The sequence below is a fragment of the Lipophrys pholis genome (genome assembly GCF_963383615.2).
Source record: "Lipophrys pholis genome assembly, chromosome: 4".
Lineage (NCBI taxonomy): Eukaryota > Metazoa > Chordata > Actinopteri > Blenniiformes > Blenniidae > Lipophrys > Lipophrys pholis.
Genome location: NC_137637.1, coordinates 10420025 through 10447583, shown reverse-complemented (window position 1 = coordinate 10447583; position 27559 = coordinate 10420025). Strand labels below are relative to the sequence as shown.

The 27559-nt window shown below is 40.5% G+C and overlaps 1 protein-coding gene across 1 annotated transcript in view; it reads left to right on the top strand.

Moving 5' to 3' along the window:
• The window catches only part of cntn4 (contactin 4), a 261996-nt gene that overhangs the window by 104224 nt on the left and 130213 nt on the right, over window positions 1-27559 (top strand). The window contains exon 5 of the mRNA XM_080460691.1: window positions 23764-23859. Coding sequence (XP_080316817.1) covers window positions 23764-23859 — 96 coding nt within the window. The remainder of the gene's footprint in view (window positions 1-23763; window positions 23860-27559) is intronic.

The window sequence follows — 27559 nt, the reverse complement described above, 5'->3', positions numbered from 1 at the left end:
GAGGGTCCACGGAAGTTGGATGATCTGACTTCTTCACCTCAATCCAAGTGCTTGTATCCACCCACAGTTATAGTTTCATGTCATCAAGTCTAAACACATATACTTCAAGTAAAATAAAATGGATTTAAACTCATTCCTGAACAAATATCAGAATCAAAATCACTAACAAATTTAATTTAATTTAATGCGCTGTACACTAAAATGACATCAAACGTATTGCAATGTCCAGACTGTAGGACACACTTGTTTTTAGTTTGGCTGTTAGATCAATGACTTTTACATCAAAATATATACACACTATCTGGTCCCTCTAACAGAAAACTGCTAGACACCCATAAAGAAATAATTTTAAAAAGTTTCTATTTATTTATATAATAACACACGCAAAGTATTTAAAAAAGAAAACACTACACAGCAGAATTTAAATAAATACCTGTAGTGAAGTAAGACATGCATGTTGTACATTAGTGTGATTTAGTCTAGGGAATACGGTACTGATGTACTAATACGTCATTAGAATCTCCCACCAATATTGAGAAACAATTGTCAAGTAGTTGGAATTTTTGAGGTTATTATGCCATCATCATTTTCCTGATTTGACTCAATAGATTTGGGATGATCGTTGTTTCTAATGTGAAATCAGTCTTCCACTTCTGCCTCAGATAAACCTTGAAAAATGTGCTTCTACACTACCCGCTCAGTATTTCACATAATAACAACTGTCAAATAAATTCATGTTGGTGTACCGTGGCATGCAAAACATTTATAGATTGATTTATTTTAACGCAGCAGAATTCTGAGGGGTTGCTACAGCAAATCATTTCTGCTTACCTTTCGAGGACAGAAGTAGGAAGTGAGTAAATAAAAACATCAGCATACTTTATTTAATTAACATCAATAAAATGTGGTTGTATTTACCTTAATAAATAAACACATAATTTTATCATTCAAGTTGAAGTGACCCAATATAATTAAGTAAGCTCCTACCAGAGTGAATATGTTAAATTAACCTTTAGAAAGTATGTTGGATTCAACTCTTGTAATTAGGTGACACTAACACCAATTTATCACGTTGACATAAAATTTACATTTAGGTCAGTAGTGTAGTCCAGGTTATATTCAGGTATATGGCGTACACCCACTTCCAAATCCCCCATAATGCACTAGTCAGCAGTATCTACGAGCCACATTGTCTACCGTAATTTCCGGACTATTAAACAAACATGAATATTAGCCTCACCCACCAAATCAAAAAAAAAAGAAAGAAAGAAAGAAAGAAAAGAATTGTCGAAATTACATGATGCACCTGAACGCATCACCCATGTTTTGGCGGCATTAAGCTTGTTCACCCATAGAAATCCATAAATTAGCTGCGTCATTGTTTAAATAGCAGGGTTCAAAGTGTATGAAAAAAGTAGCGGCTCATAGTCTGGAAATTATGGTTGGATGTGTGTGCAATGCAGGTCTTAGTGTGTGTTGTTCCGACAGCTCTGGTCTCACAAGTATGCAACACTACAAACAAATGCACAGCTGCACGAGACGCACACTTGTGTGTCCGATCAGCAGGGGTGTGTTTTTGTTCAAGCGCACTTTAACAACTGAGTGCCTAAATCCAAAAACCAGTGGCATTCAACAACACATCAAAACAGCTGTCATTGTTGCACATATGACTGCCGCTCCACTTCACGGGCTTGTCCTGCGGCACTCAGAAAGGCATTTTGCTCACTCAATTTGGACAATGCACCTTAACTTATTCTTTTATCCACTGACAGCACTTCTCTTTCTGCAGCTGTCAGAGCAGCATAGAGAGAAAAATGCTGCCAGAAAGTTTTCCACAAAGGTGAAATAACCATTTGCGCTACGTTAGCTGCTAAGTTAGCATGCTCTTTACACAAATTTTTAAAAAGCGTTAGGACTAAGCATGTTTAAACAGTTTTCACAAATTGATGACTCATTGACCTGCCTGGCATGCTCAATCATTTTCAGTGTTTCTGCCTTTTCCAAAATGTTGCAGTGTAAACGTGAAACTTTTCTGAACCTGAAACACTTGAAACGTTGTTGTGTAAGAGGGGTCTGGAACCTCTAGACCTCCAAGGTCCACGGGAAGAGGTTCACTCAGAGTTCCCAGAGTCAGAAAAAACAAGGTGAAGTAGCTTTTAGTTCCTACGCTCAACTGTGGAACAAACTTCCTGCTGACACATTCACTTCTTATGAATCAAGACTTAAAACAATATTTCCATGAAACCAATAGATTTGACTTATTTTATTAAAAGCACTGTGGATTTCCTTGCGTCTGAATAGTGATAGACAAAGTCGCCTTGCCTGAAATGTTCTTTTTATACCAATTCATGGTGATAATTTTTAGCAATTTGTTTTTAGTTTGGAGAACAAATGAACAAATTTGTCCCTGTAAAAAAAACCTTAATGCCCATCATGTTATTCTGCTGCAGTAACTTGACTTCACTGTTTGGAAATTGGCTCAACTGACAAGGCCGATCAATAAGAACTTTACAAAAAACTCAAACATTCTATGAAAAGGGATCAAACCTCTGTCAGACTTGTCAGGATGATTTAAACCAACATGCCAAGTGTTTAAGTTTCATACCAAGAAGCAGTTCTTTTGAGGATAAATGTCAGATTTCATTGTATTTTTCACTTCATAGATTATTTCTGTTATTTAGAGCCATAAGCAATAAAAAGCACAACTCTGTGTACTAGTTTAAAGCCAATTTGAACCATTTGATGACTCTTTATATAAAGTCTGCAACTGTTCTAACTGTTGTGGTTTTGTAGTGACGCTCAATACATCATTTTAACTTATCTCAACCATTGGTCTCTTTTGTAATCCATTACTTATCAGTTATATGACTTTCAGGATTTCTTCTCAAGTTACCCTGACCCCCAAATTTCTCCGTGTTGCTTCTACTTACCTGAAGCTCTCTGGTGCCCCCCGGAGGTGACATTTTCCCATACTTTATATTCTGTGTGGGCCAACCTGTCCCAGGGTTCATTTCTGGTCAGCCATGGCGAGCCGTCAGTTTCTTTCTAGATCAAATGAATCAGAGCCTCAGTTAATTGTTTTGACTCAGCCCAAAGGTCAAATGATATTTAATTTTTAAGCAGGTCCTAAAACTGATAATTAAATCCCAATAGCCGTGGAGCAGCAGCTCCAGTTTTCAGACAGACCCGTGAACATGCCTTGCCTTCTAATTCGGACTTTTCGCTCGACTTGTGAAAGATTTCTGCCTTTTCTTTAATTAAATAGGTATCAGAGCCTCTTAATCTCATTCCAGGTGAGTCATTTTACCGAAATGCATTATTGGTATTCCTGAAATGGGAAACTTTCCAAACTTTATCTTGCTACATTAAACGCAGTTGGGCTAAAAAGGAAGGGAAACATGTAGACTCTAAACTCCAGCAGATTGTACGCGCTCTTCTTCCCCTCCAGTGCAGAAAAAAATCAACAACCCAAAAACATAATCCTGCGTGTGTTAGTCTCCATGCTTCACGACGCCTCCAAGGTTATTCTTCGGGATTGGCGCGACTCCAAACGCTTCAGCATTCCCCTCCGTGTCACAAACTTTTGATGGATGGCGCTACTCCTCGCAAGGGTTGTGGCTGTCTACTTCCCCAGGCGAGGATAACGGATGGGCAGTGGGCGCTCCCACTCAATACTCGCTGCCCTTGATTAGTATGTCTATTGATTCTGTATCGGTGATTATGTAAAAGATGTACACCCATAATTCATACTGATGAACAGGCTGTATAGCCGATATTGGGATTGTGGTTTGGGCCTCCATATACTGATGGCGCAGACAGGGCTTTGAATGTGGTGACGAGCTTATTCAAAACCTGCGTTTCTGAGACCAGAGATGTCAAAAAGGTCCAATTCTCTCTCTCTCTCTCTCTCTCTCTCTCTCTCTCTCTCTCTCTCTCTCTCTCTCTGTCTTGAAAAAAAACTCCTTGCCTTGAAACACATCCAGCCCAGCGTGGGAGTACATATTGGATTACTTCAACACAGGCTCATCAGTGTCAGACAAGCTCATACATTACTGAGCGCATAGGAGGGAAAATTTCCTGATGTCACCGGAGTTGGTTCGAAAGCCTTCAGGGGAAACATGAATACCTCATTTAAATGCAAATAAATCCTGTGGACTCCTCTCAGCTGTTGTGATAATGCGTGAGTGAGTATATTGACTTAGTTAATGAGGTGTAAATAGCTAATGGGTGTAGCCCAGCTTTTACTTTTTATCTGCAGTACGCCATCGAAATATCACCAGGACGGACTGTAATAACTTCCACCACATGCCCCGCTCAGGTGGAAGTAACTAAAGGCATGTGAGGAGTCAGCAGCAATGGTATTTAGTACTTCAAGTGAAAATGCAGCGTTTCTGCGTTTTCATTTCAGAAAAGCGACACACTACACGCCACAACAGTACTGACATGTTAGCAATTTATTGCCTATTTTTTGATCAGTTACAGTTACAAGCATTTCTGTGGCATTGTTGGTTTTAACCTTTGTCATTGGAGAAAGTGATTGCAGAGCTGCTGTCTCTCTGAGACCTTTAAAACTAGCCATATCTAGACACTGAAGAGCAGCTCAGTTACTACTTCACTAAGCTCCTGTTTACATCAGGTGGAGGACATCATTAAATAACTGAGCAAAAATGAAAGATAACGGACTCAACTGAGGAAATGAAGTTCTGATGTGATGATCAGATGTTTTTTGTTTACTTCCACATTCTGCCACAAGTCTGCAACAGGCCAGTGCTTTTCCTCTATTCCATGTGCTTCGCACACATGCTCCAACTCGCTAATGAGTGTGTCAGTCATATTTTAATCATGTTTAGAATGTAGCCTCGCTACTGTGTGAGCCCCGAAGTGCATTAGCATGTAGCATGTAGCAACGCATCACTCAGGCAGTTAAAACTGGATTAACAAGGCGACTCGGACACAGACTCTTTCTTTTTTTACTAAAACAGTTCAGCAAAATGTATTTCTGAAAACATTTAAAGTGATAAATTAGCTGTGCAGTTGAAAAGTTCAAATGCAGCTTCACAGAAGTGTGCCTGCTGTGAGTGGGCGTGGCCTGCGAGTTTGTCCAGCACCTTCTCGGAGTATGAACTGTCCTGACAAACAAGAATTTTTTCTTCTTGTTCTTATGGGATTATGTGGGCTCCTTTAGAGTCGAACAACCACACCCAGATAAAAGTCGATTGACGTCGTCATGTATACGTCCAATCAGACAGGAATCGTATTGGATGTTCTGCACATGCGCCAGCGCTCTGTGCCAAATTCTGACCCGGAAAACGAACACTATTTGATGTAAATTCAGCTAAGATCCAGATTATAGAGCATCTTCCTCCCACTACCTGATGTAACTTCATAACATCCAGGAGGTAGAATTGTTATTCAATGATACTTACATTTAAAAATGAATGGGCTTGAATGAAAACCTTTCTTGGTATATTTCTTCTTGTACATTAATTGGTTAAACTATAGAACTGTCTGTATCCATAAATTCTCTCTATACCAGTGTTTTTCTTTTTCTTTCCTTGTGCCTTCTCAAAACCCTTCGTTCAGAAACGTCATCGATCAACAAACCCTGATCTAATCAATAATGTTTAATCAATCTTTCTGAACCTTTCTGAACAAGTTCGACTGACCAGGAGGACATAGTCAATTAAGAAAAGTGTACCGCAGAATATACCTCATCCATTTATTTTTCAAAGAAGCACTTAAAAATAAAAAAGAAACATGAGAGGAATGTGACCATGAGGACAGTGAGCAGGAAGAGGATGCAATGGGTATAAATAGAAGGAGAAGAGGAGGGACAGAACGGAGGAATGTCCAAGATGGATGAAGCTAATGTGCTACGGTCATTAGTAATTATGAGGTTGTGTACTTTATAAAGCTCGGCTCCTATTTGGAGGAGTCATTGTGGTTGAATTCTTATCATCGGGAAATGTTGTAAGAAAGAGACTTGCCTCGTTTTTAATGGAAAACGTTTGTCCTTTAGTAATTCCTGATGGATTGTAGGTGATCAGTGGAAAAATAATATGGTAATAAATTGACAAAAGCTGGTGTTTTCAGAGATAATATTTGAAAACAGGTCCTAGAGTGGAAAATTCCTGAAAACCCTGTCGAAGAAAATATATTTTGTTCTCGGTTTTCTGGGTATTTCTGTCCTGGTATAAATACTACGGCAAGTGTGGATGCAGATTTAGACTCCGTTTACACAATGAAGTTTTATGTAAAAAGTGCCTCATTTTTGCGTTTTCGTTTCAGAATTGTTTTGCATTTTGTAAAAGATGTTTGTTTACATTGAAACCGCAGGAACACTGAAAACGTTTTGGTTGTTGTTTATTTTTGTAATGAAAACACACACACACATGCACGCAGAGAAGAATACGCTGTAGACTTTAACAATGGGAGTACACAGACATTCGAATGGACAGACGATGAAGGTGGATTTGTTTTTACGGTGACTGTCAACTATAAAACCACCAAGTCCCAGGAGAGTGTGGACTGGGAGTCATGACACTCTGGAGGCAAACACTGTTGTTATTGTCCACCTAGTCGCCCATGTGCAGAAGAACAATTTACGAGAACCGTGATGTGAATGCACAGTTGCTGCATTTAAAAAAAAAAAAAAAAAAAAGTTGCATTTACGCAATCGCCACGGAAACGGAGCAAGAGCATTTTCAAAAATATCCATTTTCCCCTGTTTGTACAGACTATTTGGAGTGTTTGTAGCCATTATCAAAAAGTTGCATTTTCAGTGGCTCCAAGCACCGTTGTCATGTAAACGGACACTGAAAATGCAACGAAGGTTTTCACTAGAAAACGTTGCCATGTACACATGACAATCAGCAGGCACACATACAAAAGCTTTTACTTGTATCGGATGATTTTACACTGATTTGATGTAACCTGATGTGACCAGACTACAAATTGCTGTAATCTATGAAACAAAACTGACATGAAAGAAATGATCACAGTTTTCTTAACCTGTTTTATCCATCCTGCTATCCCGGTGGGATCACTCCTCTAACATGGTGGGATAGTCTGCGTGTCTCTAGGACCCTGAGAGCTCTGCCAGGTGGAGTATTCTCCTCCTGGTAGGACCACCCATGCTGAACAGATCCCAGGGTGGAGACCAGATGAAGAGTGATCCCCTGGCCCTCCAGGTTGGGAGTTGGACGGTGGGCTAATAACCCGCTCCTGTAAAACCTGCGGATTACACAAACCAAAACTAGCGTTGACACTGCACCCTACTGTGGGAAGGCAGAAGTGCAAGATGTTATATTCAGCCTGAATTCATCTTTCCAAGAGTGTCAAATGCAAGTCTAGGAGCTGAATGTGTCTTTATTTAAAATATGGGGGTACTTTTCTTTGTCAGTCAGGTGTTCCACCCAGAAAGAGTACGTTTTTTAACCGCTGTGAGGTACACGTGTTGGAAGCACGTAGCATGAGTTTAATGGAAACTGCAAGTTTTGAATGTTGATCAAGGAACAAGGTTCCCTTTTTAGAAATAAGTACTTTCATTAATCCGACAGTCCAGCATGCAGCATGTCTATTACCTAATCCTAGTGTAGCATCTCAGGGGCTTAAAGTCTTGGCGTGGCCTCTACAGCCAGTTTAAAATCTGGATTTGTTCAACTTTTGCTGAAATTGAAGCGTTTCTTTATGTTGTGGTTGTACAATTATTGACGATACTGAGCATTAAGTAGCAGTGCCGCAGTGAGCAACTAAAGAAAAACTAATTAATGGCATCACAAACTTCAAAATTACCCTGAGGTTGTCTCCACACACACACACACACACACACACACACACACACACACACACACACACACACACACACACACACACACACACACATCCCCAACCCAGAAGACACCAGGCGTCTTGAAGGAGCGGCAGGTTGTGATGAATCCGCCGGTCACGCTCCGCGGCGCTCGTTGAAGTATGATAAGTGGTGCTGGCATTTGGAGAGTTCATATGTCTGGGATGTGATCATCAGAATAATCTGGATCATTGTTCTCTGATGCCGGCCCAGGTTCGCAATAATTGATGCTAATGGATCTAGATGGGACATCACGTTTACTTATTGCGAGGCTATTAATCATTGTTAGCTGCTTGCCTTTCCGTAAAATTACACACAAGCAGATGTGTATTAAACATCAGCAGAATTCTACAATTCTAACTATATATTTGTTGTAGTTTCTTTGTTTGTTTTTACACTGTGATAAAAATTGTAAAGCAGGAGCATTCACGTTTGTTTCCTATATGTGACAAATTTAATGGAGATGGTATTTGTGGGCCGCCCCTCCCCCCCCATCCACCTTTGTAGGCTTTCATGCCTTCTTTTGAACATTGGTGCAGCTGTGCACGCTTACAAAAGCGTGTCTTCGGTCAAGACCCCCCTACCACACTGCCCCCCGCAATTCCCGCTTCATACATCTAAAGACATTAGCTGTATTGTAAATTATGGGGATTTTTTTTTTTTTCTACAACAAAGCTCACTTTTTGCCTTTTTTGGGGGCTGTAGAGTACGGATGGATTTGGAGTGAAGGTGGGTTTTTTTTTGTTTGTTTGTTTTTTTTGGGGGGGGGGTGGCTTTCAGCCCGGGTGAGGCCACGTCCGTCATGGCAGACGACGGCCATCACTGACTGCGGCTTCATGAAAACCGCAACAGCTTTGATCTCAGCCAAAAATTATGCCAAAACCACTTTTTGGACGGGATGCGGGGCGATGAATCCAGTACCTTAGATGTCTCTTGCGTTTGTTGACTTTGTTCTATAGGCTCGTATTTTGGGAAGGCCTGGGCGCTTTTATCTAACCTTCTATCGGGCCTTTTAGATGAAAGTAAGTGGTGGGATTGCTCACAAAAATAGAGAAATAAAAAAGCTTTTGTTGGCTTTTTGGAGTTGCCAAAACCCCCCTTCCTCTTAAAAACAAAATGTAGGATTTTGTGCATCTCCTACTGGTACCAGATTGGCTCGATAGATTGTGAAAAGTTGAATGTTACAAATGAGATTGTTCACCAGGTGGAAAAACAAGCGGCGGCGAGCTTTCATCAGCGACGCGAGATGAGCATCGCCAGTCGGAGATAAAACCGGGGAAGTCAATTAGCCCTGCTACATTAATCACATTTGAGTGACAGTAAAAGATAACCGGGCAGCCGGCGTACCTCAAAAAGATGCTGCAACAAAAATAAATCACCTAATTTAAACATCAAGGGCAGATTGAATTCCATAAACCTCTAAGAAGACGTCTTATATTCAGATCAGAAGATGTTCCTTTAACTTTTTTCATCCAACACCTTTGCCAGCATTCTGCCAGCGTACTGCCACAGCCTCTCTCAAGGATCTAATTCGGAGGGACAATGATTTGCTGTTAAAAAATGAGCGTCGACAGCAAGTTTGTCATCTCGTCTATGAAACCGTGCTCGGATGCTCAATTATTCCAGTGACATGTTGTTTTCCCAAGTAAGTGCTAAACAAGTTCATAAATCAAATAAGTGGATTCGCACACAAGAATTGAAGTGTTCGGACATCGGGGGATAAATAATTTACAGTGCTTTAAGGTAATGAGCAGCCGGCAGCGCATTGATCGGCACCGGTGCTTAACTGTTGCGTCTGCTGGGGTCCAATACGCACACATTCAATTCAGTTCTATTCATGCAGACGAATTGCAACACGCTTATCTCGAGGTGCTTAACGTTGTGGTAAAAAGAAGAACACACATCCCACACGGGGCTGCAACAAATTGGGGTCGGCATGTTGTCAATGTAGAAAAACAGCAACACATTATACCGTCATCTCATCAAACACACGTGGCGCTCCAATCTACGGGAAGATAGTCAACTCAAAGCATGAGGATTGTATGCGTTTACAAATCAACAAACAAACAAATAAATAAATAGTGCTAATATGTAATTATTTACTCACTATTTAATTCAACTTTCCGGCTCAATTAATTCAAATGGGGGAAATTTAAAAAAAAAAAGAAAACGTTTTTACCCCATTTCGTCCTTATAATTTCATCGGCTAAAGTATTCGTACCTGAAGAAAACCTGTGCATGCACTCAGGAAGAACATGTAAACTCTACAGTGAAAAAGTTCCCCAGCCTGGACTTGAACTGGGATCTTTTGCTTTGAGTTGCGCGTGCTGACCAGTTCACCTCCATGTAGTCTGTTTCCCTCCGTTTCTATAATTACATCATGTCTACCCAAAATATGCTGGATTTGTGAATATACCACATGAACTTAATGATCTAAATAAAGATTTATGAAAATGTAAACGAAATTAGGAAAAAAAATATCAAATTTAATTCTGCAATAATCTGTGTGAATTGAGATTGAGCATGTAAGAAGAAGAAAGTCATGAAAACTTCAAAATAATAATTTCTGTCTTAATATGTAGCATTTTGAGGCATTGTGAGCTTATAAAACACTGTATTTTCTATTGACCTATTTTGAAACATATCAAAATGTACCGGAACATTTCATCTGGGACCAGATTTCATTGTATGACAACAGAATGTGGCTACAGAACCACTGAAAACCCTCCATTGCTACTGCGTTTGACTGCCCGAGCAAGGAAATGGTTCCAAAGAGAACATCTTGTTCAGAAAGCAGAACAACTCTCCAGACAAGCTTTTGAAGGACGGGAGAAAAGCAGAGAAACTCTTACCCTGATGAAAAAAACATAGGAGGTTAATTGTGGGCTAAAAAGCATGACGGCCGGCGCTGGAGAACTGATGGATCAACTGTGAAGTTACGTCTGGGCATGGAAATTATTTATGCGCCTCTCATACACCGGTGCAACTTATATCGGTTTCTTTCTTTTCTTTTTATGACACAATTTTTGACAGATGTAACTTATAGTACAGAAAGTATGGTAATAGATTTATCATCTAACTTTTGATAACAAGTTGTCACAATGTTGAAAATGACTTAATGTGATGATTAAAAAAGCGGCGAAAATGCTTTGTACCGTTTATACGGCGTGGCCTTGAGTGGGAAAAATAAAAAATTAATTTAGCAGTTTTATATAAACAGACAGCCGTACTGGGAGGAGGAGGATGCTGGGGTGGGTCGTTGGGTTGCACAAAATATCTTAAAGAAAGAAATGAGTCTGGGAGATTCTACAGAAGGAAATGTGGTCAAATATCAATTCAGTCAGAAATTGTGATCTGCTGTTTCAGTGTTGAAATATCTTGCCTCATTATCACAGAATGTTCAGGTCTGACATCTGTTAAAAAAAACTCCCTTTTATGTACCTAAAAATATCAATTCTAAGGAGAAATACTGGCAAAACAAACCATTTCTAGCTCCGCATTGTTAAGATTTGTTCATTTATCACCGGTCGGGGCTTCAAAATGCTGATGCCTTTAGTGCCAATGAGTGCAGAAGTTAGGATGCCACAAAAATGTACGTATTCTATGATGTTGTACTCAATCTGTGGCATTTATGTCAACTGTCGCTCCTCTATGTCGCAGATTAAAGCAGATTTTCTAAATGGGAGGCGAGCGTCACTGGGGGAGGGGTGTCTCCAGACAGTTTCTGCATTAGCTTTCACAAAAGTGATTAGAAAAGGATTGAAGAGGCGGTAGTTTTGTGAAATTTCACCGTTTCCACACTTTGAGTCATCGAGTGCTAAATCTTTCCAGACGGTTATGTCACTGACAACAACGCAAAGTTATCTCGGCTCAGTCGTCCCACAGACTGAAATAATCCACGCAAGTGAGCTAAGTGAGGTATAAATATTCATTGCATTGTGTGAGGGGAGGCCCCCTCAGCCTGAGACATTCTCACACTGCCTCATTGCTCCCCAGAAAATCTGGGAAAAATCTTAAAGTATCAAAAATAGAAATGCTAAAAATTTTAAATGTTGATAATTATTTACACACTGTTTTAGTCCTAACTTGATTGATATGTAGAATAACTTATTTTTTGTCAGTTTTTGTAACCCCTGTGCATTGAAATTTTTTTTTTTATTGTTTTTATAAAGTTATTTTAAAGGTAAAATTCCAGGGTATTTTCCTATTCAAAATACGTTGATCAAAAATAGCAACCAGCCTCTATTTGAACAAATATCATAAGTTCGGTAAAATACTGTAACAAATGAAATCTTATTACAGGAAAGTCATAATGCAACAATAAGATTAGCCATATTTCAAGGGGATAGTGGAAGTATGGGAATGTGTTAGTGTGCTGCGAGCAGGGAGAGCACACATCTGCCATATGCAATCCCATATATAGAGTCCATCAGTCAGTGTGTGTTCAGGCGATGGCTCATTGTGTGTGTGTGTGTGTGTGTGTGTGTGTGTGTGTGTGTGTGTGTGTGTGTGTGTGTGTGTGTGTGTGTGTGTGTGTGTGTGTGTGTGTGTGTACATATTATACTCTCAGTATTAGCATATAATGTTTAATTTTTAAAAAAATATACGTATTTTTATTTTACCCTTATAATTATTTTACCGAATTCACCCATCAGTAGCACATGATGGCCGCATGATGGCTAAAATGTATGTAGGTGAATCAGAAATCTTCTGCCTATTGCAGTAAATTCAACTTTAAATTACATTTTCAGGATTTATTCATTCATATTTTTTGTCAAAGTGTAATTTATAGGTCAAATTTTAAATCTCATGATGGCATCCAATATTGTGTCAGACTGGTCTAGGAGTCTATTACCGTATCGGTAATTAGTGATGAAAGAATTCATGGGCAGGGTTCTAATAAAAAGGGTAGGGTATACAGTCTTTTTTCCACTGGAGGACTGTTGACTTAGACTTGGAGATGTTGATCTGCTTCCTAACTGTGATCCAAAACTACAGCATCATCTGCATAGAGCAGATGAGCCACCTTCCGAATACAATTCCCTCAACGCTGTACTTCCATACCAAGAGTACAGAGACCTCAGAGGTGATCCGGTTGAGGTTGGCTTTGGTCCATTGGTAGAAAGGTTATGGGGTCCATCGGTAGAAGTAACTCACTGTTCCATATTGCACATTCTATTCAATACAATTAAATTTTACGAAATAATATAAAAAACAATGTAATTCTGTGCTATGGAAGCGAGTAAACTTAAAGTTACAGCAGGGAAACATTGAAGCCCGAAAGAACAACTGGTTCAAATTGCTTCACTGCTGCTGGCACTTCTCATCCTACTCCTCAGATGGATAGACTCAGGTTGTTGCTGTTCTCAAATGGTGGGTCAGAGCCCACTGGGGGCCTTAGACGCATTGCATCTTGGGAGTGCCTGACCCACGTGGAAAAAGTGAAGAGAAGGAGCTTTAAAGCTGAATAAATCCACTTCAACAAAAATCAAAAAGAGCACTTTCCGACTCGTGCCGCTGTCAAGGCTCAGGATTCAGACAGCAACACGCAATACAAAGGACAGCAGAGAGATTTCTGACAGGTAAGAAAAGAAAAACAGACGATGCATATCAGGCCGACACATCAGTCAGCGCTGAAGCCAAGAAGATACGAGAAAGTCTGTTTCCCTTCTCAGTGTCAATCCGACAGGAAAAGCTTTTGTCTTTGCTGCGGGAAATCTTGCATCATTATGATGTTAGCTCAGTGAAGTAATGTTTGCTCTCAATGGTAAGGAGCAAAATCCTGTGAAAGACAAACAACATAAAGATGTAAAACGCTTTCGTAACTAATTGCTATCTGTAAAGACAAAACTGTTGAACCTCAAACAAATGTGTTGCGTTTAAAAAATGCAAATGCTCAGTTAAGACAGCAGCATGGTGAGGCCCAGTGCTTTAAGCGGAAAAAAACAAGTGCCAGTACTCCCCTTGGTGACATGCTGTCAGTCTCTCATACAAATATGAGACAAAAACATAATATTCAGCGGCGTACACTAGGCCGAGGCAAAACATCTGTGGAACAACCTGAACACAGGAAGTATTTTTGCTGCTAAAGCCAGTTTAAGTAACAGCAGCTTCATTTCATTGCACAGTTTAAAGCACTGAGCCTCCATACGTCATTTAGACGGTCAATCTTCAAATAAGACGGCCGAAAACATAGTGCACGGCTCAAAGTCGTCTAACTTATGTGTCCAGTAGAACCTCAGATGAGGAACCCGGTAAGAGCGGATAAATAGTCGAGCATGGAGATTTTAACTGTTACCACACCTTAATGATGGACAGCCTCCCGCAGCTCGGTGCTGCTGTGAAGTTTACTTCAGTCAAACATAAGGCCCGTGGACCAAAACCGGCCGCAAAAAGCTCCAATGAGGCCCAGAAACCAACAAGCAAGTGGTTATATAGGATTTACAGGATTTCTTTTTTTTTTTTACATTTCACTGTAATATGCAGCAGAATGTTTCATTAAAACTGACTTTATGTTGAGATTGTTGTAATTTTGTGTACTAATTGTGTGATCTGGCAAAAATCCTCCGGTACACTGTGGTCATAACAAAGGAAAACTTTCTTCTGTAAATTCAAAGGTTATTATAGCATCATTTCACCAGTCCAGCCCACTCAAGATGAAACTGAACTGTAAGTGGCTTATGAAGGGAAAATTTATTTAGTATTTATTTTGTATACCTCTTTGTAAATATTATATTCATGTATGTATATATATATATATATATATATATATTGTATGCATTTTTATATTAGTTCAGTCGTGTGTCTTTAAAATAAGTATGTTTCCTTCATTAAAATATTATTTGGTGTTTGGTTCGTTCAATATCAACTCGTCCTAAAATTTCGTATAAATCACGTCACGATGTAGTATTTAGTTGTCCACAATGCATTACAATGCACCATTGTTCCATAATTTTGATACTATTTTGCATCAGTAAATGTCGTGTATTTCTTGGTATCATATGGTAATGGTGATTCTAATTGTAATCTCTCAACACAATAAAGAAGGACGAAGGTACACAGGATGAAATCCCGCTTGCTTTGTAGTATTCTAGTATGAAAAACTCATCTTCAGTAGTAGCAGTCTGCCCACACAGTCTTTTGAAGAATAGTAAACAGCTCCTCTGTCTTCAGAGAACCTCTTTTTGATGCTCTTTTTATGTCCAATCATTTCTGCTTAATTAGTTGTTTTTTTTACAGCATTACATAACTTTCCCAGGCTCTTGTCTTGCTCATCTTTGCAATCTCCTTACAGTTTAAGAGGTTTGTGTACCATTGTGTTCTTTAAAAAAAAAAAAAATGGACGGTTTGTCTTCCTCTAACTAACCGAAGGAGAACAACTTTGATCAATATGAGGGGGCAGCCATTACTTTATCCTCACTCATGGGGCCAAATTATGACTGATCACTTTTACCACAAGTATATGTAAAAAAAAAAAAGCTACTATTTTGCTGAAATTCTTTGGGTATAATTCATGATCTATGGCCCTTTTTATACCATTTTCTTGTTGTTTTTTGGGGTTTAATTTACACTGTTTGGAGCCACTGAAAATACAACTTTTGGGACTTTCTCTATCTGCCTAGAAACGGGGGAAACGTAACTTTTCAGAAAGTTGTTATTGTTTATAGCATATTATTCTCTGTGTACATGGGTGTGATTTCATTACAAAAACAACTAACAGCTACGTTGTCTTTAGCATTTCTACCATTTCTGTGTGAATGGACACTGTGTTCAAAATGTTGTCATTTAAACAGGAAACTTTTCGAAAACGAAAACATTGTTGTCTATATGGGGTCTAAATGAGCCTCTTTATTTCACATTCTCCATTCGATTTTAGTGTTAACCTTTTGTTTTTAGTGAACATGATTTGGAATATTTCAGAAAGCACTGTATTGTCCTCTGCATGTGTGTGGTTTCATTACAAAAACAACCAACGGCGCCAACTCATTTATCCAATCCCACACCGTGCGTGCGATCTCACAACTTTAACTGGTTAGCGCACCATGGCGTTCTCTTTACACACTGTTCCAGCTGTTGTTTGACACCAAGCTCCATCTCCATGCCGTGGCGTGTCTCTCACTCCCTCGGCAGGCTTATCTGTGAAAGTCTGGAGTCCTTCACAGTTGCACACCTGTGCTCCCACTACACAAACAGCCCTTGGACAAAGCCGCCGCAGTCCAGTGAGTCAGGGAGCCGCTGCGGCGGCGGGTGGGCAGCCGGAGCGCCAACGCTCCTCCGACACGGCCGGCACTGCCCTAGAGGACCTCGTCCTCCCTCTCTTTCTGTATTCCACAGCTTTCTTTTAATGCTCTTTAGTGTCTTCTCCTCTCTGTGTTGTGTGTGTTTTATGGTAGAAGGTGTTTGAGATGCTTTTCTCGGCTCCTGAGAAGAGGTGCAAACACCCCAGAGGCACAGGGAGGGAAACAAAAACAAAATACTTTTCATAGTTTTACATCACCGTCAGCAGTGATACACAGGAACATGAATATTGAAGTTGATATAGAGGTTCCAGCTCCAGATGTTCCTCCCTATAATGCCACTCCCTGCCCTTATAGTGAAACAAGAGTTTCTGCATTGTTCCTCCCTCGAAGGTAGACACATGTAATTGACCCTAAGGGGCCGAATCCGGCATTAATCTTTAGAAAAATAATAGAAAGTGCTCTTTTAATATAGTGTAAGAGTCTCAAGTAGCTATTAGTTAAACCGCACTCGTGGGTTAGGAAGAGATTTATGTTTAAAGGAATCATTTAAAGGCCGATGCTTAATTGACTTGTTCCACAGTCAATATGACATGTATTAAGTGACCTTATATTCCTCTTCATAAATCAGCAAGCTTGATAATTTTGCATCGAAATCACTGGGAGCTGGACTAATCAGCAATCTCCCCTGAAAGTGGATCGCTTGCAGTTTTTGGTGTGTGAGGAGGGAGCGCTCGTGTCCGCACCGCCGCTCGCGGTGTGGTGTGTATTATACAGCGAGGTTAACTAAGGCTAATTAAACCCAATCGGGAGAATATGTATGAATAAATGCAGGACATCATAGTAATATATTAATGTGAAATCCATCCTCAGATTGGTTTTGGAGTGAAAATTACATTAACAGATGTGGAAACTGCTTCACGAAGTGTTGAGAAGGGAAATACTGCAAATCATCAGCAAATCTCGAAGGCAATAGGATGAGTTCAAAGTAATCCCGCTACTTTTTTTGCAGGAACACACAAGTAACTGGTCACTATTGAGACACTTCTGTCGTCTCTATAATTTCATGTACCTGCCCAGCTTCACTGAGCTTTAGCGTCAACATTTCAATGGTTACTATTTCACTAAACCTCTGTTCGCTGGATGAGAAGCTGCTTATTGATACGGCTCCAGGACCTTTATACACAATGTTTTAAGTGAAAACTTTTTTTGCGTTTTCGTTACTGAAAGATTTGGTGTTTTTACCTCGTTTTAAAAAGTATGTTGTTTGTTATTTTTATAATGAAACCACACAAACGTGCACAGAGAACAATATTCTATAAACATTAAAAATGGTTTCCATGGAGATGGAGACGAAGCGGGATTAAAAAGTTCCACCTTGGGGGCCATTTTCAAAATGTTGTGTTCTTAGTGACTCCAAGCAACGTTGTCGTGTAAAACAACCTCTAAAATGCATTGTAAGTCTTCCGATTTCACTTGAAAACATTGTTTTGTAAACAGGTCTCTCACACACACACACACACACACACTGTTCAATGATCATTTAACAGCTAAAACAAATGAGTTTTCCTTCAAATTTGTTTATCAAGCTACTTTGGTGCTATTTTAGCCGTCCGGCCCAATAAAGATCTGATTGGACTGAAATGAGTCTGAGGTCCCAGTTGTCATATAACAGTAAGGACAACACCTATCTTGATCCCTTGCTCCCATCAGACTTGTCCTTTTTTATCCTCTGGTCTGATAGAGCGAGTCCATCAGCAGAAACTACACTGCGAACATGTAAGCAGCTCCCGGAGGAAGGAATTCATCTCCCCACCGCAGCAGCGGTCATCAGCGCAGACGTGAAACCTTTGCGTGCCACATGCATGAATTACCGAGCTTTCATTTTTACACCGTCAGACAATTGTTTTAGGTGCATTTTTCCCATCAATTAGCTCACTGCAACAGTACTTTTAATGTCAAATGGGAGCGGAGATAGCTTTGTAATGCTGCGTGCTGGTGGGTGTGATGAATGAAAGGTAACCTGATTACCAGCGGAGCTATTAAAACTCCTCATGTGTGACCTGCCAAAGCAACCCTCTTCGCTGAGCAGCAGATTGCTGTTTGGCTCACATTAGTGTGTGTGTGTCACTATTGATTCCTATGATTTTATATATATATATATAAGGAATTTAGCCGACGCCGGACTCGGATTCATTACTCGCGTCACACAATTACAAGTGCAGGATATGGCGGTCGGGGGCGGGGGCACAGTAATGGTACTCATGCCTCTCTCCAGTGTGTCCTTCTCAAGTGTGCACATTTATTCACAAATGTTTACACCCTGCGTTCCTCCTGTTAGATGTGGCATGCAAATGAAGCCACACAAATGATATGAAAACGAGGGAGGAAGTGCAGCAGCCGTGTAACACAAAGCAGGCTGTCGGATGGTGCCGGGAGGCAGCAGATAAGTCTCTCTGCATCCAAGACCTGTGTGGAAGCAGCAGGATCTGAAGTAAGCAGGGTCCCCACGGTCAGGAGACACTTGGAGGAATTAGAGAATACAAAAAAATATGTTGTCAAGGCCTGAAAAAAACAAAGTAAAGCTGCATGCAGAGTTGAACGGTTCCTCACATGCTTGCCGGTCACCGAGTGGGAGCGTATCCCCCAGGTGGCGCTGTGAATAGCTGTGTATTTTGGCTGATGGATGCGACGAGGGCCGACTGATTTATCCATGTAAAGTTTCAGGCTGAGTGGAGCATGGACAGGCGAGTTGTGGAGCACTTCCTGCCCATCCACCAAGCGTCGCTTTCACTGTGACTGTATACTGCTCTGTGGGATTCATCATGGCAGCACTGTGATGACACATGTAACCTTTCAGGCAAATTGCAGCATGTAGACAGACTTATGCATCACTTCCTGTTTCATGGCGAACCATCAGATTTTCAAGGAGCTGCCATGACCATGACCTTTGACTTTGGCGGAAGAAATTTGTTACCATTTTGACCACGAAGGCCTGTTGTATACAGAGGACAATTTCGGTGTCTTGGACTTACCCTGTAGGTGTAGGAGGAGTTCAACCTGAACATTTCACAGTGAATGGAATGGCGGTCAAATGGTGGACTTCGTGTTCGGTTTGGAGTATGAGTGGCTGTGACTTCTTTGTGTGTCCTGATGATGAATACTTTTCCATCATCCACCTTGTCCTTTGTGTCTAATGTAAGCTTGGATAAACTCTTGACCCTGTAAAAACACCCCGGGTATACAATTTGGGTTGACGAATCAAAGTCAATCTTTGCATTTGTTTCCAGCAGCCATCTTGAAAACTTTGAAGCAGCTAGCATACTTTCTAAATAGATGAGCACCTACTGGTGCCAGTTCGGATCTATGTATCACAATATGCAATCATCTAGTACATTAATACCTCACTAATACCTGGACACATTGGAATCAAGCAAAATCAGCTTCCTTCGTCTGGCCATCCATTTGTTTTTCTAACTGTACAAATAAAAATCTATCTGAAAATAGTTGATGTTTTTATAAATTGAATCCTTTGAGAATAAAAGTAGCAATAGTATTTTCCTCCCCCTCTGCTGTTTTGAGTGCTAAAAGCATTTTCGGAGCACCAGGAGAACCAAGGTTATTGCAAATATCAGGAATTCCTCCTCATGAAAACTCAACATACGTGACGGATGAAAATCAATTCAAACTGTTCTGCTACTTTACAAACATTTGAAGATGATTTGCAAAAGAAGATAAAAGCCTAGAGGGGAACCAACAAACCTCATGAAATCTGGGATGTCAGATTAACACACATTAAGGAACCGGGACAGGTTTTAGTGAAAATTATTCCTTGAATATTTAAAAAGATTTGTGAGCTTCTAGTAATCTAAAGTCTTAATGCATCTTGGTTTTTAGTTAGTGTTATTAGCTGGACGATAATTAAAGTTCCTTTCAAGTGTATCAAAGATTCCTCAAGAAGAATTAATGCAAATTTATGTCTGAATTCAAATACATCCATCTGGATTTTAAATGTGGGGAGTGAATGCTGGATGGTCTAAATTAGCATTCTGAAAGCAGTCAATGATTGCAAGAGACATGGCTTTGATGAGGGGACTTAATGGACAGAAGTATCGTTGTGTCATGTTTTTGGTTTGATTACTTTCATTAGTGGAACAAAAAGTAGACCTTCAAACGATTGCATGGTCAATGTTTGCATTGAGACTGCAGACGAGTTTAAACAGATGCAGGAGGTTGTGACAACTGGTATATTGAGGCTCTGTTTTCACGTGAAAACAAAAACTTTCCTTTGCGTTTTGTGTGTCCGTTTACACGACCCACTCAGGCATAGGGAGACGGCTACTCAGAGTAAAGCAGTGGTCTTGGGATCAAACGTGGCTCTTTTCACTGTGAGGCTGGTAGTGCAATCACTACATCACCATGTCGCCCAAAACCACAGACAGTGGATCCGAAATCTGTTTAGGAAGTACGACCGTCTTGATACAAACGTGGTGATAGACGGTTCTGTCAGAAATCACAGCTGAACCCAAAAGCAGACCCACACAATGGTAGAGTTTATTATAAAACTGAGGGCAGAGGTATCAAAAGTTTAATCCGTAAGGCAATCAAAAACACAGCCAAAGGTCCAAACACACAAGGAGTCAGAAACACTGAGAAACGTCTCGGGAAGTTGCAGGATGTCTTGACGTACAAAGACGATCTGGCAACAGACACCTGAGGGAGAGGGATATATGTAGACAGGGGAGGGGAGGGGAGGACGCGGGTGAAACACTGAACCAATCAGATGCACAGAGGGAAAGCCGACAGGAAGAGCAAGTGTGCTGCGACGTGGACAAGACCGATGATGCCAGAATAAAGCAGAAAGGGACAAACAGACAAGACTTGGCATCGAGACAGAAGGAGACCTGACAGTCTGGTCAGGTTTCAGTGGTAATATAAAGACGTTCCTTCAATTCTTGGGGCTAAACTTCAGAATATTAAAGTGGGATGTCTTCCAGGCAGACTGTAAACGGAGTGAAGCAGAAAAAATGTCTCCCATTGGAGACGTGAAGAAGAGCAAAAAAAACGACAGATCTTACAAAGACTAATAGTTTGAAAAGCGCCATTCAAACACAGGGCAATTCACAGTGCTTTACAAAATTAAAGAAATACAGAACAACTTTACAAAGACATAAGAAATATATTAAGAAAAGAAATACATTGAGGTACATTGATGTAGTTTAAAAGTTAGATTACACGTTAATATTTTAGTTATTTTCAGCAGCTGCCGACAACACCCCCCATCGTCTCAACATGAACATGAAAAAACTGCTGCTCACCGCCTCCTGCACCACGTTTATACGGATTTTAACCTTTGACCTTCATTCTTTGTTGTATTTATATCTGACTTCAGGTTTTCTTATCAGATTTCTGCTATTACTGGGATTTATTTACTCCATGGTGTATTTGTAGTCTGTTGTTGCATTATTTATCTACTTATTTATTTATTTGTACTGCCTGCTATAAGAAACCTTTGAATTACACCCAGGGGAAAAATTAAGTATTTGATTGATTGATTGATTGATTGATTGATTGATTGATTGATTGATTGACTGATTGAAAAAAGAGGTGGGGCTTCCTGACAATATATATTTTTACTCAGGAAAATTACAAAAATAGTGTAACATCTCTGCAGTTGTGTTTTTGATGCGATGATAAGTTTTATTGATAATGTTTGTTAGTTCCCATTCTCTTGTGTTACCTGAACGCACCATTAGAGCGAGTTGGCCTGTGATTGGCTGAGAGTGGAGAAGGGGACGGGTTAGGTGAGCATGCGGCGCATGGTGCGCAGACTGCCTGTGTGTGTGTGTGTGTGTGTGTGTGTGTGTGTGTGTGTGTGTGTGTGTGTGTGTGTGTGTGTGTGTGTGTGTGTGCGTCTGCAGTGGCCCGGTTCTGTTCAATAATAAAGCGGCTTTACAGAGAAGAAACACGTCCTGCGGGACGCTGCAATAGCAACGCACAGTAACTTGGAGAAGTAACTTAAATCTGATTACTGGTTTAGAAAATGTAACGCGTTAGATTACTCATTACTGAAAAAAGTTTTCATATGAGGGTTACACGTGACTAAGTAGTGCGTTACCAGCTTCACTGTTGCTGAAAAAACAAAAGTTGCGAGTAGCATGATTCAAACAGGCCTGATTAGGGATTGGGATTGGGATTGGGATTTCTCCAAATATAAACTGAGATGCCTATTCTGGTGCCTGTGTCAAAGTTTGAAAGGTTAATTTTTTCTTCTTTTTTTTTTTCCTTTTATTCTTCTGCTGCACCAATAAATCACAAATGTCCTGAAGTGCAACTTTTCTAAGGCACACTTGTTAGTGCTAATGCATGCAACCGATACTTCTATTCTGACATGGTTCCACTTGCGAAAGTCTCTGTTTGATTCCTCAGTTTACCTCGTTTCTGATCCTCGTAGCAGCCTCACAAAGAGCCGTGGATATCGACAGCACACACACACACACACGGGGGGTGATTTGGCCCGAGGCAAAGCTGGAAGCTGTTTACAACCCCTGAAGTTTGGAATTTGCTGCCACGGAGGGCTCAGTCATTCTTTAAAGTATTATTTCCGCTTTTTAAAGGATGTACTTTACAACAACAGAGCTTCAGGTCGCCGCATTTGTATATTATTTGCTTTGGAGAGGTGCAGCGGTTGGGCGGTTTGCTCTGCGGTCTGACACAAAGCCAGTTTGACCCCCTGGCCCCAGGAGTTTACCGACACTGCATTCGTCAGGATGAAGCTTCGCTTTCTTATTGCAGTCCAGAGAAATATAGGCCAGGAACACTCTGGTATAATACCATCGCGCAGTGTTTTTGTCAGTGTGAGCTGTATAATAAACGGGTAACCTGTGGCGAGCGACTCCCCCCCTGCCTCATACTGCTTTAGGCTCCATACAATGTGACCTTGGATAGAAGGGAGAGGGGAAAAACACGACAGTAAAGAAAACTGCAATCTGTTCAAAACACAAAAAAAGAAAAACACATCATTTTTGCATTTTTAACCCAGAAAAAGTTCATATTAACAAGTCAATGTTGTGACATGCCAACAGCAGAATGGAGTTAGCATGTTGGCTCACTAGCGGGCATTGTTGATTGTATTTGTAATGAAACCACACACACATACATGCTGTACACAATAATACACTATGAACATTAACAGTTGGAGAACGCAGACATTTGTAGGGTCAGATGACCAGGCCAGATTGCTGTTTCATGTGGCTCTGAACTCTAAAATGTGGAGGAGAATATGGACTGAGAGTCATGACACTCTGGAGACATTGTTGTTATTGTCCATCTACAGTACGAGGACATGTGCAGAAGAACTATCTACCATGGGCATGGTGTGCATGCGCAGTAGCAGCGCTTCCGCCGTCCACTTGGGACGAAGCCCGAACGTTTCCAAATGTCCTTTTCTCCCATGGACACTGGAACAGATCCCGGGTATTTTCAAAAAGTTTCACCTTGGCAGCTGTTTTCAAAAACTTGCATTTTCAGTGGTTTTGAGCACCAGTCGTTGTGTGAACGGACACCCAAAAGGCCAGGAAACTTTGCGTTTTCACTTGAAATCGTTTGTAGGTAAACAGGCCAATGGACATGAGACTTCTGTCTTTTACCAACCTTTTCTTGTATTTTACTTTTCAGACTTGGAAAACTTCAAGACCCATCGGAGGAGTTCTGTATCGGTTCGTGAAGGTCAAGGAGTGGTGCTGCTGTGTGGCCCTCCACCTCACTCTGGAGGTAAAACAAACAAACAAACTTTTCTCTTCTTCCAAACCCCAATCACACAGTCTAACACAGATGTCTGTTTAGCGTCTGGAAAAGAGAAGGTGGTAAGTGAGTGAAACTGTCATGCTTGAAGTGTTTTCAGATGTTCATCTTGCATGTTGGAGCTCTTTAGCTTACAGATGCTTCGATGGCACCTTTGACTCGATAATCAACACCTTTTATCTGTCGCTGTGGGGGCCGAGAGAAGCTGAGATGTTGTAGGTGCGACCAATCTGGGTTCGGTCACATGGGACGTGTCACAGCTTTCAGGCGTCTAAAAATGAATCAGCATTGATTAGCTCTTCATTTTTCTACTGCATTTCGACAGCTGTTGAATTAAACTACTGTGCAGCCCGATTTATCCATGATTGTTTGTTCTCCTACCTGGTGACATACACAGCTTGACTTCTGCCAATCAGACCTGACATTATGGCCACCTGCCGAATACTCTGTATGTATCACTAGCACCGAGACACAAACAACTGCATTTCAGATTTCATTTGGACTATAAAAGCATAAAACCAGGCCATTATCTCATTGTGATCAAGTTTTAAACTGTCAAGCTTTTGCATTCAGTGACCATGATATGGTGATATGGTCCTTTTTAACGATCGAAGTTCACTTCCTTCCTCCATTGGAGGTCCATCCTCAGCTTACTTTGGCTAAGGGAGCAATGATAAGTCAACAACATGAAGCGTTCAATATCTGAACAGAACAATGTTGATTCTTCTGGTCTTGGTTCACTCAAAACTTTTAATTGATAAGTAGACATCATGATTGGATTTCTTTGTGATTTGCTGTGGTACTCTTAATAGTAAAATCATATGTTGAATCAAGAGGTGATGAATGGGAAAGATCATTTGCTTGAACTGAAAGTGACAGCTTTCTTTCCGAAGGTAATTAGGTGTGTCTCTACTGAGACTCTGACAAGGACTTTAGGAGACTTTGAATGTTTGCGACGCCAGTAGGTGCACCAATGGATAGACTACTGCTTGGTAAATGTGGTAAAACTACATCAGAGTTGATTGGGTACAAAGGGTTTTCCTTCTATGGCCGCATGGTGCTTTTTCCTGATTTCTAAGGGGGTCTAGGATTTTGTGGCATCGACATCAACAGCTCAGGAGCCAGTTGAAGAGATGGTCAAGAAACCCTTCGGTTTCTCTGTGCAGTATGACCACGGATCTGGATGAAGTAGACTAGAAAGGTAAACACGTCAATGTTTACCTTACCAGTCCTGGCACATAACACATGGAGCTACTGTAATTTTATCCTTCACATTTCATACACAATCGAGGTTTTAAAATAAAAATAAAAATAAAAATTCAAAATCAGCCAGTCATATCTGATCAATAGGGTTAGAGTTAGATCAATAACCAGTTGAAAGTTTAAACATTTATTATCAATAATATATCAATGATGGCCTGCATCCTTAGAAAACTTTAACAGCCTCTTTAGTGTAGGGACCAATTGGTTTCATGAATGGGGATTTACCAAGAGATCTCCAAGTGGTCCAAACAAAAAGGGAATACCCAGTTTGACATCAGAGGGTTTCAAAATAAAGTGGTTATGGGTTTGAAAACCCATTTGTTTTACGTGTTCTGTCCCTAAGTCTTTAGTACTCAATAAATCAGTCTTCTCTACTTTTTTGGGGAGGCCAGCTGATCTCTCCTCATTACCCGAGACTCCTACAGCATCTGCCATCAGTTATAATGTCGACAAATTGTCTTCTCTAAATATCAGTATTGATTATTGCTCTGTGTGATATCATTAAAACAAGGTATGTCACTGGATGCCAAATAACAGTTTTAATTAAAGTGGGCAGTTTGAGTATTGTCTTCCAGAGAGCAGAAAAACCACATGAATAGAAATGATTTTGTGTTAATTAAATGAAACAGCAAGAAACATGATATTGATTCAAATTAAATTCACAAATTTAGCTGGCAGCTGGAGCCGGTCAGAAACACAAATGTAGGTGCCGTTTACATTGTTTTTGCATTTTCGTTTCAGAAAATTTCTAATCTTTTAAAATGATGTCTGTTTACGTATCAATGGCAGTAACACTGAAAACGATGTACAGTCCTACCTGAATTATCCGTACCTCGGTTACATCACGTCATGTCCATCTTTGATCAGGTGGCCAAGACGTGGTCCCAGATTTTAGCCGAGAGGTGTAATAGAGCAGTGGTTACCGGCAGGACGGTGTACAAAAACTAACGAGTGCTTAACAATGTTTGAAAAAAAAATTCAATAAATGGACTCTTTGTGGCCCGATACTAAATGATCCACGGACAAGGACTGCTCTGCAGCCTATTGGTTGGGAAGCCCTATACATTAAAAAACACCGCGTTGTACACTGTATTGTTGCATGCACACTTCTTTTCATCCCGTTAAAAGTTTCAAAGAATAACACACTGTTGGTGAACATGCTATAGATGTAGTATAGGAATAAAATGACCCGAACACGTTATGTTGCCTTCATTTTGCTTATTTTCTTTTTTTTTCTCCTTTTTTTTCCCCCCTTGTCCTGTTCGGTAGCTTGGGCAAACAATATTATGTTACTGAGAACCTTCTGGTATCAGAACAGGTTTTGCTCCTGAACAGGAAGAGACCTGGAGTTTCCTCCTGTTGCTGCCTTTATTAGAAGTTGGCATGGCTGCCGTACACGACCGGGGGGGAACGCTCAAAGAGAGAGAGAAGAGAGAGAGAGCTTTTTTGTCATCCAGACAATTTGAGTTATCCAGACATGCGAGAAAGTGGCTCTGCTCAACACGATCTGGTAGAACTGTAATGGAGGTAGAACCAAAGAGGAGTACAGGGACATTCGAATGGACAGTTGGAAGTTGGATTTTGATTACATGTGACTTTCAACTTTTTGTAGCACTTTGAAATTGTTTAAATGTACAGTGTGTTATAGGTTAAATTGTTATTATTATTATTATTATTATTATTATTATTATTATTATTATTATTATTATTATTATTATTATTATTATTATTATTAAAAAACTACCAGGGAAATATGGACTTGGAGTCCCTGGACTGGACTGGACTGGCAGTCTGGAGGTTACGGCTGCAGCCATGGTGTGCATGCACAATGGCAGTGCTTCCACTGCACTTCACAGTGTTGTTTTCACCCGTTAACATGATGACGGCGTTGGAGCGTTCTCGAAAAGCTCCACCTTGGGAGCCATCCTCCAAAAAGTTGTGTTTTCAGTAGCTCTGAGCACCGTTCTCGTGTAAACGAACACCCAAAACGCAATGAAAATTTGACACTGACAATTAAGTTTGCCGTGTAAATTATCATTATTGGGATTCGAATTGAAAATCGAGCAAATTCATACGTTGCTGACGGTTCCAAATGGTGGCAAGAAGTTTTCCCTGAGTGGAGTTTGAGTGGCAAAAAGGTTTCGATTTGAGAAAAACTGGGTCAAAACCTTCCATGTGGATGATTTTACTTTGAAATGAGGACTTTTGTTCTGAAACGGTTGTTAGGAAGTCACACTGTGATTTCATCAGCAGCATGTGTGGCTTTGATCACGCGCTCGCTCCCGGACCACCATGTTTGTGAGGCTGACCCCGCTGTTCCTCTCAAGCCAATTTCTACCTCCTCAATAGAATCTCATTTTATTCTCCCTCTGCTTGTCCTTCCACATCTTCTCGTTTCTTCTCCCGG